The sequence below is a fragment of the Camelina sativa genome, chromosome 6 (genome assembly GCF_000633955.1).
Source record: "Camelina sativa cultivar DH55 chromosome 6, Cs, whole genome shotgun sequence".
Classification (NCBI taxonomy): Eukaryota; Viridiplantae; Streptophyta; class Magnoliopsida; order Brassicales; family Brassicaceae; genus Camelina; species Camelina sativa.
Genome location: NC_025690.1, coordinates 2,003,903 through 2,017,224, shown reverse-complemented (window position 1 = coordinate 2,017,224; position 13,322 = coordinate 2,003,903). Strand labels below are relative to the sequence as shown.

The 13,322-nt window shown below is 36.0% G+C and overlaps 5 protein-coding genes and 1 non-coding gene across 7 annotated transcripts; 3 read left to right on the top strand and 3 right to left on the bottom strand.

Moving 5' to 3' along the window:
• Positions 49-120, top strand: TRNAT-CGU. Its single transcript has one exon. It is a non-coding gene; the product is annotated as a tRNA-Thr (tRNA).
• On the top strand, positions 2,058-4,723 carry LOC104790123 (ras GTPase-activating protein-binding protein 2). Its single transcript, XM_010515831.1, has 9 exons — positions 2,058-2,163; positions 2,566-2,747; positions 2,850-3,147; positions 3,245-3,393; positions 3,487-3,643; positions 3,737-3,861; positions 3,965-4,030; positions 4,121-4,181; positions 4,288-4,723. Exons 2-9 carry the CDS (start codon positions 2,568-2,570, stop codon positions 4,497-4,499), a joined length of 1,248 nt encoding a protein of 415 aa, XP_010514133.1. The 5' UTR covers positions 2,058-2,163; positions 2,566-2,567; the 3' UTR covers positions 4,500-4,723.
• On the bottom strand, positions 4,791-6,139 carry LOC104790122 (uncharacterized protein DDB_G0271670-like). Its single transcript, XM_010515829.2, has 3 exons — positions 5,923-6,139; positions 5,076-5,844; positions 4,791-4,982 (listed from the first exon to the last, which is right to left on the bottom strand). The coding sequence occupies exons 2-3, from the start codon at positions 5,837-5,839 to the stop codon at positions 4,793-4,795; spliced, it is 954 nt and encodes a 317-aa protein (XP_010514131.1). The 5' UTR covers positions 5,840-5,844; positions 5,923-6,139; the 3' UTR covers positions 4,791-4,792.
• Positions 6,280-8,728, top strand: LOC104790121 (magnesium transporter MRS2-5-like). The gene is made up of 7 exons (XM_019246623.1): positions 6,280-6,366; positions 6,775-7,331; positions 7,422-7,492; positions 7,582-7,710; positions 7,790-8,134; positions 8,211-8,258; positions 8,330-8,728. Exons 2-7 carry the CDS (start codon positions 6,887-6,889, stop codon positions 8,558-8,560), a joined length of 1,269 nt encoding a protein of 422 aa, XP_019102168.1. The 5' UTR covers positions 6,280-6,366; positions 6,775-6,886; the 3' UTR covers positions 8,561-8,728.
• LOC104790119 (ureide permease 1-like) lies at positions 8,740-11,266 on the bottom strand. The gene is made up of 7 exons (XM_010515824.2): positions 11,186-11,266; positions 10,404-10,641; positions 10,185-10,323; positions 9,953-10,106; positions 9,768-9,879; positions 9,296-9,670; positions 8,740-9,212 (listed from the first exon to the last, which is right to left on the bottom strand). The coding sequence occupies exons 2-7, from the start codon at positions 10,629-10,631 to the stop codon at positions 9,060-9,062; spliced, it is 1,161 nt and encodes a 386-aa protein (XP_010514126.1). The 5' UTR covers positions 10,632-10,641; positions 11,186-11,266; the 3' UTR covers positions 8,740-9,059.
• On the bottom strand, positions 11,028-13,297 carry LOC104790120 (ureide permease 1). 2 transcript variants are annotated; one of them, XM_010515826.2, is made up of 6 exons: positions 13,089-13,287; positions 12,611-12,885; positions 12,389-12,527; positions 12,150-12,303; positions 11,954-12,077; positions 11,028-11,857 (listed from the first exon to the last, which is right to left on the bottom strand). In XM_010515826.2, the coding sequence occupies exons 2-6, from the start codon at positions 12,836-12,838 to the stop codon at positions 11,330-11,332; spliced, it is 1,173 nt and encodes a 390-aa protein (XP_010514128.1). In that variant the 5' UTR covers positions 12,839-12,885; positions 13,089-13,287; the 3' UTR covers positions 11,028-11,329. The 2 variants fall into 2 exon arrangements, with proteins under 2 accessions (XP_010514128.1, XP_010514127.1); XM_010515825.2 differs by having other exon boundaries at positions 11,954-12,303; positions 13,089-13,297.

Here is a 13,322-nt window from a genome sequence, read left to right as displayed (position 1 = left end):
AATCAAACATTAAAGTTTTAATCTATTATTGACGAAGTAGAACAAAGCGCCTCCGTAGCATAGTGGTATTGCGTTCGCTTCGTAAGCGAAAGGCCGTGAGTTCGATCCTCGCCGGGGGCTTTTTTTTTTTGTATTAAAGAAAACCAAAAGAACCAATTATTATTTTCAAACCAATACAAACCAAAATCACATATAATTTTATACGAAAACCATTTTTTTTAAAAAAATTTCAAACAAATACAAACCAAAATCACACACAATTTGATACGGAAGCCAATTTTAAAAATAAATTTTCAAACAAATACAAACCAAAATCACATACAATTTTATACGGAAGCCAATTTTTTCAAAAATCCGAAGGTATTAGAAACAAGTAATTGGAATTTGGAATCCAAACGAACCAATTATTATTTTTACACCAACACAAACCAAAATCACATACAATTTTATACGAAAGCCAATTTTTTAAAAAAACTAAAGTAACTAGATACAAGTAATTGGAATTTGGAAATCAAAATCACATACAATTTTGTACGAAAACCAATTTTTTTAAAAAATCCGAAGGTTTTAGAAACAAGTAATTGGAATTTGAAATCCTAACGAACCAATTATTATTTTCAAACCAATACAAACCAAAATCACATATAATTTTATACGAAAGCCAATTTTTAAAAAAATCTGAAGGTTCTATAAACAAGTAATTGAAATTTGGAAATCAAAATATGAATTTTTCTTTTTACTTTTTCCACCAATTAACACTGGATTTGAAACCAATTATTATTTTCAAACCAATACAAACCAAAATCACATACAATTTTATATGAAAGCCAATTTTATAAAAAAACTAAAGGTTCTAGAAACAATCTATATTAACATTTTTGAAGTACATTTTGGTTTATGCCCTTTAAGTTTTAATTATTTAATTTTCTTTACAACATTAACCCCTAAAACAATTTTATAAATAACATTGCAGAGAAAGTCAAATACTAAACTTTCTTTAATTGACCAACATTTGTTACATTTATTGCCATAAAATCTTAACAACATCTATCCATTCCAATTTTTACAAAAACAACTCTACCCATTAAAGTTTTAACCCATTAAATCTCCAAACTATTTTTATGGATGCTAAAATCTTTCAAATTTAAATGATATACAGCAGGTTTTCCATAACAAAAGTTTACAATATCCATAATTATATTAATATTAATAAATTTCTTAAACTGAAAATCCAATTCTAAAATGTCACATTAAATATGTTGAAAAACCCCATATAATTTGGTTTATTTTTTTTATTTTTTGAGAAATTACCAAAAAATTGAAATTCTATTAATTATTTTAAACTATATATATTGACATGTAAAAATTATAAACTATATAAATACGCTAATTTGGTAAAACAATTAACATAATTAAACTTGATAAAAAAACTTATATTGATTACTTTTTTTTTACGCAAAAATTTGTTTTGATTTTGGTGAGACGGGTTGGCATTAATCTTATATAGTGAGTTAAGTGGAATTGTTTTTTGTTTAAACACTTTTAGATGTGTACCAGGGGATAAATGTATTACTAGACTATACATATACCACACGGGTTAAAACCTTGAAAACACTACAAAAATCCTATACTTTGAATATCAAATACCTGTAGAATTTTATATTTTTTAAATCAATAAAACAATAATAAAATAACAAATAAATACAATATAAATTTTAAATTTTTAAAATTAAAAATATTGTCCCGCGGTGTACCGCGGATTAAATCCTAGTTAGTTAGAATTTGGAAATCAAAATAGGATTTTATTTTTCTTTTTTCACCAATTAATACAGGATTTGAAAATCATTAAAACAGCTAATCAAAATCAATGAGTAGGATTTGGAAAAGGATATAAATCTTCACTAATATTATTAGATAGAAAAACAAAAAAAAAAATTTTAAAAAGTATGCCCATCATGCATTACTCTGTGCTATATGATTACGTGGCCAGATATTACTGGATGACATACAAAAAGTAGAAGAAAAAAACGAAATCCCAATTCTTGTCGGAGATTGAAATGTAAAAAAACCCTAGAAGCCATATATAACCCAATCACAACAAGTAAACTCTTCCTCTATCTCTTGTTGTGAAATTGATTCTTATTGTCTTCTCCAATTGACCAGGTAATTGCTTCTTGTTCATACTTCTTACTCTATTTTCCAATCCCTTTTTTTGTTGTTTTGCTTCAATTTGCCGCAAAGTTTAAACCTTTCACTTTAGATCTGTAACACTTCAATTTACTTCTGGAGAAACAAAATATCTGTACTTTGCAATTTCGTACTGTTAGATCCACAAAGTACAGTTCTAAGTCTTTTGTTTTGTGGGTTTTGTACTACTTTGAAGATTTTACAGTTATATTGAATTGGCAGATAGATTAGAGTTAGGGAGTTCAAGAAACATGAACGTACTCTGTGTAACTTTGGAGTTCTTTTTTCTTGATAAGTGCTTGTGGGGTTGTTCTTATCTTTGATGAAAGAACCCTCCTTTTGTGACTCTTGTGTATGATTCTGTTTCGATTTGTGCAGAGATGACAACTGAATCAAACGCTCCGTTAGTAGATCCAGGCACTGTGGGCAATGCCTTTGTTCAGAAGTACTATACCCACCTTTATGAATCACCCGCAGAAGTTCACAAATTCTATCTCGAGAACAGTGGGCTTTTACGGCCAGGTCTCGATGGTGAGATGGTTCCTATCAAATCCTTGAAAGTAAGTTCCTTTAATGTCATAGTCACTTTGTATATATATAGTCTGTCTTAATGGAATCAAGATAGTTTTTTTTATGAAGTTTGTTCTATTGTGTGTTTGCAGGGTATTAATGATCAGATCATGTCCATTGACTACAAAAACTCGGAGATCGAGATTCTGACTGCTGATTCTCAACCATCTTTAAAGAATGGTGTTGTGACTCTAGTCACGGGTTTAGTGATTGGAAAAGATGGAGGAAGAAGGAAGTTTTCTCAAAGTTTCTTTCTTGTGCCTCGCAATGGAAGCTACTTTGTGCTGAATGATACCTTTAGGTATGTGTCTGATGTGATTGCTGTACCAGAAGCTACCAAGGAGGTTGAGGAGACTCCTCAAGTAATCGAGCCAACAAAGAGTGTCACCGGTTAGTACTTTACCAATGGTTTAATTTATCAAGAATCCGAAAAAATTCACCATCTTGACATTGTTTTGATTCATATGGTGTTTGCTTTGACTAGCAGAGGCTGCAAAGGAAACTGTAGAGGCGGTTGTTGTCCCTACTCAAGCTAAAACTACGGTGTCAAAACCTGCAAATGTCCCCAATGTCACTAAAGCTGCTGAAGCCAAACTTCAAGAGGAGGCTCCCAAGAAATCCTTTGCATCAATTCTTGTGAGTCTCCTTCTTTGTGCTTGGTTTCATAATCTATTAGATTATTTTCCCGTATAATATCCTCTAATCTCCTGCTGTGCTTCAATCATACAGGTCCAATCTCTGGCTCAAAACGGAAATTCATTCCATGTTACAGCTTCACCAACTAAGCCTAAACGTGTCGAGAAACCGACTGTTGCTCCTGAGACTAAGGCTAAGGCTCCTTCCCCAATTCCTGGACAGGCTTCTGCTAAAACCATTGAACAGCCAGGTTGGTTATTCAGCGTAATAGTGTTAAGAACGATGAAACTGGAATCTTCTTGTTGCCGTTGTTCATTTGATTAATTATATTTCTGCGTATCAGCCAAGGGTAGTAGTTCCGTATTTGTTGCAAACTTGCCTTTGGATGCGACTATCGAGCAACTCTATGAAACATTCAAAGGTTTTGGAGCTATTAGAAAAGATGGTATCCAAGTCAGAAGTTACCCGGTCAGTTATTCTTTCAATGATCTTAACAAATAATGTATTTGCATGGTTTCGAAACCATAGTCCCTAGTTGACTCACTCGTTTAAAAATCTTTTGACTTTTCAGGAACAAAAGAACTGTTTCGGGTTTGTGGCATTCGAAAATGGTGAAGCAATAAAAAATGTCTTCCTGGTATGTTTATGTTTGCCAAATCAAACTCTCAACTGCAATGTACTGTAATTTGAACTTTTTGATTTCTGATCTTTAACTGCACAACTCTAGGCTCACAAGGAATCTCCAATCATAGTTGGGAACCGAAGAGCATCTATTGAAGAAAAGCGAGGCAAGTTTCTTAAGGAAATTCTTAAGGCAATAATGTATCCATCATTTAATTTATTCAAATGTAAAAGCAAAAGCCTAATCTTTATTGTTGTTTTTGGATTCTGCAGGAGGTAGCAACAATCAAAATGGCAGCAGATCGTCTGCACGAAGCAACGGTGGTTACTATAGGAATGAGAATGGTTACAGAAACGATGGATACAAACCTCGGGGCAATGGTGTCAATGGAGGACGAGGCTATGGCAGACGGAACAGTGAGACTGATGGGGATGGTAAAGCACACCAGAACAACGGCCATGGCAATACTGGGGCCAAAAACTAGAGTAGTTTTTGCTTCTTCCAAATTTTGCTCATTGGTTGAGAATCTGAGGTTTTAGGCTATGTTAAAACAGATTTTAGTTTTCGTTGATATTCTAGTTGATGATCTTTTCGGTTTGAGATTTTGTTTTGGGATAAATCTGGAACATATTTCTTCACTATTTGATCTGTGCATCTTCTCATGAAGATAGGAGAGATCAAAATTAAATTGATTCAAGGTTCTATTGACCTACCTGACCTTTTTTAGGAGATAAACTCCACAGCTTTTTTTTTGTCTAATAAAACAGCAAAACAGAATCAAGCACAAGAGCAGGAAGAGCAACACCAAGGACATGGAGGAAAACATGAGAACCACCTACACATTGACTGCTTTTGATTTGCTGCATCTGCTGGTTTTTCTGACTCTTGTGGCTGTTTTGCTTCTTGTGCTTGTTTCTTCTGCTCCTCTGTTTCTACCTTTCTTGAATCACTTGCAGCTCCTGCCAAGCTGTAAAACAAAAAAGGCGAAGAACTTAAACAAATCCAGAGAAAGCGAGAGAAGGAAATGCATATCAGGCATGGTCATGGATGGAGTGCGTACATTGGGAAAGAGAAGGAATGGGCGCTGTTTGAGCTTTGGTTAGAATGGTAAGAAGTTGAAGGAGTTTTCCAAGAAACAGCTGGTTGTTGTTCTTTCTCATGGCTTTCTCTCTTCTCTTCCTCTTCTTCATCAGATGAAGATGTATGTGCATCTTCTACTAGTACAACTTCTTCTTCCTTTCTCGAATCAACAACTTTCGGTTCTTCTACGACTGGTTTTGGTTCTGATCCTGGTGGAGGAGGCATAGGAAGTGCGGGACTGTACGCGAGTAACTCTCCTGATTTATAGAGCTCGCCTGATTTCATCAAATCAGCAGTGAAACTGTTGCGTCCTAAATGAATGCTGAAGAGAGATTCGTTCGAAGTACAGCTCCATTCAGCTGGTATATTCGATTTGCTTCTCTCGAAAACCGAAGATGGAATCCTATTCGGGTCATAGTTTCCGTTATCATCATCATCATCCCTATCCATTACTTGAACAGGAGGTGAAGAAATCTCCGGTTCATTCGATGATTCTATGCCGTCTTCAGGTAGATCTTTTGGTGGCGATAAATATGAAGAAGATGACGATGAAGATGAAGAAGATGATGATGATCTTGAATGTGCTTCTGAGTGAATGATGACACTTCCTGTTTCCTCTGAAAATATCATTTTATGCTCACCATCAGCATCTCCATTTTCTCCATCTCCTAATGAACCTTCCTTGTTTCCATCTTCATCATGTTTTGGTTTTGATAACACATCTTCTTCATGTTCAGACTCCATAACACCTAAACTAACAAGCGAAAGCAATCAATCCTTTTAGCCATTTCTCGTGTTCAAAACCGATATACATCGAAAAAACATACCTTGAAAACGATTTTGATCTCAGTGATGAAGATTCTTGTTTCACTTGTGGGGATTAACTTGTGAAAATTTCGTTTTTTGTTAGAGAAAACGAAGGAAGAAGAAGAAAAATCAAGATGAGGAAAAGGGGATCTAGGGTTTGGTTTCTGTTCGTAGTTTTGGTGAGAAGCAGAACGAAAGGTATCTCGTAAAGTTCGGAACTTTAACTAACAAAACCATGGCTGCGTTACGCGCCATGTCGACGACTCTTATCTGATTCTGTTTTATAAAAATGATCCTCTGTGTGACGGTCTTTGTAAGAAACCGTGTTCTATCCAATAGATATACGCCTTTACTTTTTAACACGTGGCTTTCAGATACATTAAACTTATAAAGAACAAAAGCTGTGTTCTTCTTCTTCTGTCGCTGCTGGACTTTTGGAAAAGTGAAAGCTTTGTAAACGAAAGGTGAAGTTTTTATTTTGGAATTTGGAGTTTTTAGTTTGCTTGAAGATGTTTATGGTCTTTCAAAGTTTCTTCCTTTTTTTGGATTCTTGGCTTTTGTTCGGCGATGTATTTGGGAATGGATATGATATACTGTAGACCTAATTGATCAGTGCGATTTGTGTATTTTATAGTTTTTTTTAGGTGGAATTCTTGGAATTGAGATACTGAATTTGAGAATTGGATATTCGTTAACTGTAAATTATGTTCCTTTTCTTCATTTTAGCATCTTTAAGAACTTAAGACGAAGTTATTCAAACCTAGATTGGTTAGAGATTTGAAAAGGTGGATTCTTGGTGAAAAGTATTATCTTTTGATTTGTGAGTTTGCAAAATTGAATATTGAGTTTCATGTCAATATTGTTGTTTTCAGGTTGGAGAACTGTGGCAAAAAAGACTCTATTTCGACTGCTTCACTGTAAACTGTTCATCTGACTGGTTAGAGTTTGTTTAGTATATTGTAATAAAGAGAGAAAAGAGCAAACATGGGAGACCAGCTGGATCCATTTTCGGTTTCTAATCTTCCGGATTTCATATCCTCGCAAAAAATTGGTAGACCGGTTAATCATCTAGAAGGACAAAATAACCGTGGGCATCCGTTTTCTGGCCTCAAGAAGAGAGGCCAATCTAGTCGTTCTTGGGTGAAGATTGATCAAGATGGGAACTCGGCGGTTTTGGAGCTTGACAAGGCGACTATAATGAAGCGTTGTTCCTTACCATCTAGGGATTTGAGACTACTTGACCCTTTGTTTATCTACCCTTCGAGTATTTTGGGACGTGAGAGAGCGATAGTGGTCAGCCTTGAGAAGATCAGGTGTATAATCACAGCTGAAGAGGTTATTCTCATGAATGCTAGGGATGCATCTGTTGTTCAGTACCAGTCTGAATTGTGTAAACGTCTCCAATCGAACCAACACTTAAATCTTATAGGTCAGTTGATTTTGATATAAGCTTTTGTTTCCAGGAATTATGATATTTGATTAGATTGCTGACCAAAACTGTTATATGTGTTGGTTTCAGATGATTTGCCCTTTGAATTTAAAGCCTTGGAGTTGGTTTTAGAATTGTCTTGCTTGTCTTTAGATGCACAGGTATGCCACACTGTCTTCTCGTGTAACTATAAAATGAGCTTTTAAGCTATAGTTAAGCTCCAAAGTTTTGGTGAATGTAATTTTCATAGGTAAATGAGCTTGAGATGGAGGTGTATCCTGTTCTTGATGAACTAGCCACTAACATCAGTACCCTTAATCTAGAACACGTGCGCAGGCTAAAAGGCCGTCTTCTTACCTTAACACAGAAAGTTCAGAAGGTGAAACACAAAAGACTCTTTAAATTTGAAAAAAAAAGCCTTAGTACCCTAATTTGATTTTGGAGGTCAAAACTTGCAGGTTTGTGATGAAATAGAACATTTAATGGATGATGATGCTGACATGGCTGAGATGTACTTGACTGAGAAAAAAGAAAGAGCTGAAGCTCATGCGTCAGAGGATCTAGGAGATAACATTGGTGAGGACTTTGACTCTTCCGGAATAGTTTCGAAGTCTGCGCCGGTTTCACCTGTGGGGTCAACAAGTGGAAACTTTGGGAAGCTTCAGAGAGCTTTTAGCAGTATTGTTGGCTCACATAGAAGCTTATTAAGCTCCTCTAGCAGCGGAGAGAACATCGATCAACTAGAGATGTTACTAGAAGCTTACTTCGTCGTTGTTGATAACACTCTGAGCAAATTATCATCGGTTAGATTCTTAGTCTATCTTCTCAACTACATCTACATGTTGTTTCATCATTTTGATCATGATCTTGTGTTTGCAGCTGAAAGAGTATATAGATGATACAGAGGACCTGATCAACATTAAACTGGTAAGGACAGACAAAAATCAAGTTTTTTGTAATCTTGTTTTTGGTCTCTGAATTTGTCCATTTTTTCTTAGGGGAATGTGCAGAATCAGTTAATTCAGTTTCAACTGCTTCTCACCGCAGCAACCTTTGTGGCTGCCATTTTTGCCGCTGTAACCGCTGTCTTCGGGATGAATTTGCAAGACTCTGTTTTCCAGAATCCGACGACTTTTCAGTATGTTTTGCTGATAACAGGTGTAGCATGCGGATTATTGTATTTTGGTTTTGTGTTATACTTCAAGCACAAAAAAGTATTCCCTCTCTGAAATCTTATGTTAGAGAAGAAGAATAAGACCCCCATGGAGCTTCTTCTGTTGTAAATATGAACAACTAATGACGTTTACAGTTTCAGAAACAACTGAGCTTAGGCTTAACCTATAGTGAAACAACTTGATGTGTTTTAAGATTAATGATAATAAATAAGATTTGGGGTATTGAAGAGTGATGATAAAAGCTTTACGAATTGTATTTTGTAATACAACAGAGAAACTTTATTGTCTTTTGTTTAACATAAGAGAAAGAAAAGCAGAAAGTTTAAAGCCAAATGTCAAAGCAAAAACACATAGAAGGAAGGCATACCATGTAAACACCGAACTTCTTAGGCCATGTGATCTTACTTGTGGCAAGATTGAAGAAACCGCAATTTGCAGGACGATCAGAGTCCGGCCAAAGATATTTAACATGTTGCAGCCATTAGATAAGTTGCTCACTCTTCCTTTTAGTGCCAAAGATATTGATAGCATCGCTGTAAATAACCTTTTCAACTCATTTTCTATGCCCCGATGAGGCCATCAGAACCGCGACTGCCACTATGAACATAAAAAGCATACATATAAGAAGTATATATGTTTTTATTGATGATCTCCTGTATTCTCCAAACAGCATTATCCCCCAAAAAGTGCTCACAAGTGGAAGTGCCTGAAACTCATCAAAATCAAAAGTAAGGTTTTTATTTTCAGTCTTTAAATCATTGAAACAGAGAAGAGGTTTCTAATCTAAACCTGAACAGCGCCTGCAGCAGCATAGCCAGCGGCTTGACCGCCCATAAACTGAAGACCATCACCAAATCCACAGAGAAATCCAGCCAAGAAAGACAAGCCTCGACCGTTCCAGTCATTTAAGTAAGCCTTGAAAGAAGATCTTGGGAGACCAAGTATAGGCCAATATAGAAATCTGATGTTAAGTATCAGAGCAATCACAAATGCAGAAACTGAGAAGTAGAAATAGGCTGTGTAAACATTAAGTTTTGGAACCCCATTTTTCAAAGTGTGCCACTGATCATTTGTCGCTAAACTAACTGCTGGTGAGATTAAAGAGATACATACGCCAGCAAAGAATGTTAACACCAGTCCAATTATTGTGCTTTTACCAAAAACCTGTCCATGCAAATCTTGAACTGTCAGAGAATAGTATTGATGCAAAATCTTGATATTGTTTCTGTTAAGGAATGATAAAGTTAAAGCCTGTTTCAACCTTGATGGCTCTTTGTTTCTCAAGCTCTATAAGAAAAGCTGCAGTCCCTTTTTTTGCTAAACCGTTGGTTTCAGGATTTGTGTCTGTTTGGAAGGAAGAAGTAGTCTCTAAACTGAAAACAAGATCAAGATTAGTGCCACCAACCTGAACCGAAACAAAGCACTACTTGTAAATCAGATTTTAACCTTTTGAAATCTTGGAGTTTGGATTTATTATCAGCTGCATTTGATTTATGAACGGCTGACCCGAAACAGACAGCGATTAAGAAACAAGCGATGCCTGGGAAAATGATCTCAGCTCTGTTGATTCTATCATCCAAGAAATAGTTCAAAGTTGTTCCTATGCATTAGACACAGAAAACAAAAAGCTCAAGAATCAGTTAGAACTTAAAAGTAGTTGAAGAAAATAGAGTTTTACCTATAACAACAGTGATACTAGCTGTGATGACTTCAGTGACTGATAAACCAACAAACGCCCAAGCATATTGTGTTGCTAAGGTTCCAAGGCTAAGAGAAATTCCTCCAGCCATTGCAAACATCACAGACTGCCAATTATCCTGTGATTAAAAACACGTTTACATTTCAAAAACTGCAAGATTGTGAAAGTGAGATGTGTAAGAATAGTTCTTTAACTGACTTGAGAAAGTTGTGTGATGAAATTTGGTCTGCTTGGACTTATTTCGCCTAGTGTAAACGCTATGATAATCGCAGCTAACAGGTTTGTGAGTGTGAAGTCAAGGTAAGTGTGTTGAGGAAGTCGACCGCGTCTTTCGGTTAGAGTCATGATAGCTGGCCATGTCCCTAAGAAGAGCAGAGCCAAGAGCATACAAGTGATTGCTCCACCTTTGCTCTCTATCACATACATTTTAATAGCGCTGCAGGCATAGTAAAGAAGTGAGATTCTTCTGTTGCCATTTGATATCTCGTGATAAAGATGAATCTAGTTTTTTGTTTAAGGTTCTTTAGAACATTAACACAAGACACATGCTGATACAGTGATACAAGAAGATTTACATAAAGCTCAAACCTCTGATTCACTAAATTTTATAACTGACTAAGTGTGTTTCTTGAAAGAGATTACCTTTTGTCTTAACTTTGACTTCGAGGAAGACCAGAGAACAGAGACAGAACAAGTAACAAAATAACTTAATTTCTCATTTGATTGGCAGATTCAGATTTCAAGGACTTAGCTTCCCATTTTCTATCAAATAAATAAATCTCAAGTAGCCATAATCTATTGTTTTTTTTTTTGACAGTTGACTAATAAACTATAGTTTTCTTTCTCTGATGTGTAAACAAAGACAATCTAACCAATTGTTGTTACCAAAGCCGTAAGACAGAAACCAACAAAGAAGTATTCTTTGGTAAAATATAAACAAAGACTTGAACATGTTCTCAGCTATTAGTGAAGTTACTCACCCTTTCTTCAGTGGTCTTCTCCATCCTCTCAAGCACCGTTTGAGAAGCTGTTCTACCGTTTGGTTTCTTACAATTTTATAAACTTAAGTTGTGATTCTTTTGGCTGTTTAGCTTGTAGACGTTTCTATGAGTGGCCTATCCAAGTCATTTTCTATGTCCCGACGAGGCCATAAGAACCGCAATAGCTACTATGAACATAAGAAGCATACTGATGAGAAGTGTATATGTTCTTCTTGATGATCTCCTGTATTCTCCAAACAACAATATCCCCCAAAATGTACTCACAAGTGGAAGTGCCTGAACAGCGTCTGCAGCTGCATATCCTGCGGCTTGACCGCCCATGAACTGAAGGCCATTGCCAAATCCACAGAGAAATCCAGCCAAGAAAGACCAGCCTCGCCCGTTCCAATCATTTAGATAAGCCTTGAAAGAAGATCTTGGAAGACCAAGTATAGGCCAATAGAGAAACCTGATGTTTAGTATGAGAGCAATCACAAACGCAGAGACTGAGAAGTAGAAGAAGGCAGTGTACACATTGAGTTTTGGAACTCCATGTTTCAAAGTGTGCCATTGATCGTTTGTAGCTAAGTTGAATGCAGGTGAGAACAGAGAAAAGCAGATACCAGCAAAGAAAGTTATCGCCAATCCAATTATTGTACTTTTCCCAAAGACCTGTCGTCAATACAAATCATGAATCATCAGAGAATGTAAATATACACATCAGTTAAATCTCTTAAAGGTAAAGGAAGTGTATGTTTCAAGTTCAACCTTGATGGCTCTTTGTTTCTCAATCTCTATGAGAAAAGCTGCAGTCCCTTCTTTCGCTTTCCCTTTCGATAACTCGTTGTTTGAAGATTTGTTTTCAATTTCGAAGGAAGAAGCAGTCTCTAGACTGAAACAAAGAACAATATTAGTACCAAACCGAAGTATAATAAAGTATCTAGTTGTGAATGTTTTTCCAAACCTTTTGAAATCTTGGAGTTTAGATTTGTTATCAGCAGCATTTGATTTATGAACAGCTGAGCCGAAACAAACAGCGATCAAGAAACAAGCGACGCCAGGGAAAAGGACCTCAGCTCTGTTGATTCTATCGTCCAAGAAATAGTTCAAAGTTGTGCCTGTTCTAGAAAAAACAAGAAAGTTCATACAAACAAGAGAAGAAGAAACAGAGGAAAAAATCAGTTAAAAGAAACAAGACTTTACCAATAACAACAGTGATACTAGCTGTGATGACTTCAGTAACTGATAAACCAACATAAGCCCAAGCATATTGTGTTGCTAAGTTTCCAAGGCTAAGAACTATTCCTCCAGCCATTGCAAACATCACTGACTGCCAATTATCCTATAATAATACAAAACCGCGTTTCAACAAAATATTTTTAGACAAGATTTTTAAAGAGAAGTATGAATGAATATGGGACTGACTTGAGAAAGCTGTGTGATGAAATTGGGTCTGCTTGGACCTATTTCACCTAGTGTCAACGCTATGATCACAGCAGCTAACAGATTTGTGAGTGTGTAGTCAAGATAAGTGTGTTGAGGAAGTCGACCGCGTCTTTCGGTCAGAGTCATGATAGCTGGCCATGTCCCTAAGAAGAGCAGAGCCAAGAGCATACATGCAATTGCTCCTCCTTTGCTCTCAATCATATACATCTTTCTCTCTCTCTTTTATATACTTATAAACTCACGGAAAAAAACAGCTGCACGAAAGAACAAAAAGGAAGATTCTTTCGGTTACTTGAGTTCAAGCCTCGATCAAACTCATGAAAGATCCTAGGAAAACAGATATTTTTAGAAACCCACAAGGCAAGGAAAGAGACCAAATCTTTTGGGATTCAAGAACATAGAGACCAAAAAGTAAACATGTATGACTAGATGAGTTTCTTGAAAGAGATTTATTTACCTTTTGGAAGCTTTTCTTCTAACCATAACCAGAGAACAAGAAAGAAGAAATGTTTGATTAATAGCTGCTTCCCATTTACTGGGGGAGATTCAGAATAATTGCTTGTGGCTGTCATATGATTGGCAGATCCAGAGTCCAGAAAGATTCAACACCTTCCTCTTATTTTGTCAAATAGTATAATTTTGTATTAAAGAAATAAATCAGTCTCGAGATGCGTTCAGATTAGATTCCTAG

Coding starts and splice junctions, on each gene's coding strand:
- LOC104790123 (XM_010515831.1), top strand. CDS start 2,568: ATGACAACTGAATCAAACGCTCCGTTAGTAGATCCAGGCACTGTGGGC. Junction 2,748..2,849: donor TTCCTATCAAATCCTTGAAA/GTAAGTTCCTTT, acceptor GTGTGTTTGCAG/GGTATTAATGATCAGATCAT. Junction 3,862..3,964: donor TCCAAGTCAGAAGTTACCCG/GTCAGTTATTCT, acceptor TTGACTTTTCAG/GAACAAAAGAACTGTTTCGG.
- LOC104790122 (XM_010515829.2), bottom strand. CDS start 5,839: ATGGAGTCTGAACATGAAGAAGATGTGTTATCAAAACCAAAACATGAT. Junction 4,983..5,075: donor CATTCCTTCTCTTTCCCAAT/GTACGCACTCCA, acceptor TTTGTTTTACAG/CTTGGCAGGAGCTGCAAGTG.
- LOC104790121 (XM_019246623.1), top strand. CDS start 6,887: ATGGGAGACCAGCTGGATCCATTTTCGGTTTCTAATCTTCCGGATTTC. Junction 7,332..7,421: donor CCAACACTTAAATCTTATAG/GTCAGTTGATTT, acceptor TGTTGGTTTCAG/ATGATTTGCCCTTTGAATTT. Junction 7,493..7,581: donor GCTTGTCTTTAGATGCACAG/GTATGCCACACT, acceptor TAATTTTCATAG/GTAAATGAGCTTGAGATGGA.
- LOC104790119 (XM_010515824.2), bottom strand. CDS start 10,631: ATGTATGTGATAGAGAGCAAAGGTGGAGCAATCACTTGTATGCTCTTG. Junction 10,107..10,184: donor TAGTATCACTGTTGTTATAG/GTAAAACTCTAT, acceptor TCTAATGCATAG/GAACAACTTTGAACTATTTC. Junction 9,213..9,295: donor CTGCTGCAGGCGCTGTTCAG/GTTTAGATTAGA, acceptor GATGAGTTTCAG/GCACTTCCACTTGTGAGCAC.
- LOC104790120 (XM_010515825.2), bottom strand. CDS start 12,838: ATGTATATGATTGAGAGCAAAGGAGGAGCAATTGCATGTATGCTCTTG. Junction 12,528..12,610: donor TCATCACACAGCTTTCTCAA/GTCAGTCCCATA, acceptor GTATTATTATAG/GATAATTGGCAGTCAGTGAT. Junction 12,304..12,388: donor TAGTATCACTGTTGTTATTG/GTAAAGTCTTGT, acceptor TTTCTAGAACAG/GCACAACTTTGAACTATTTC.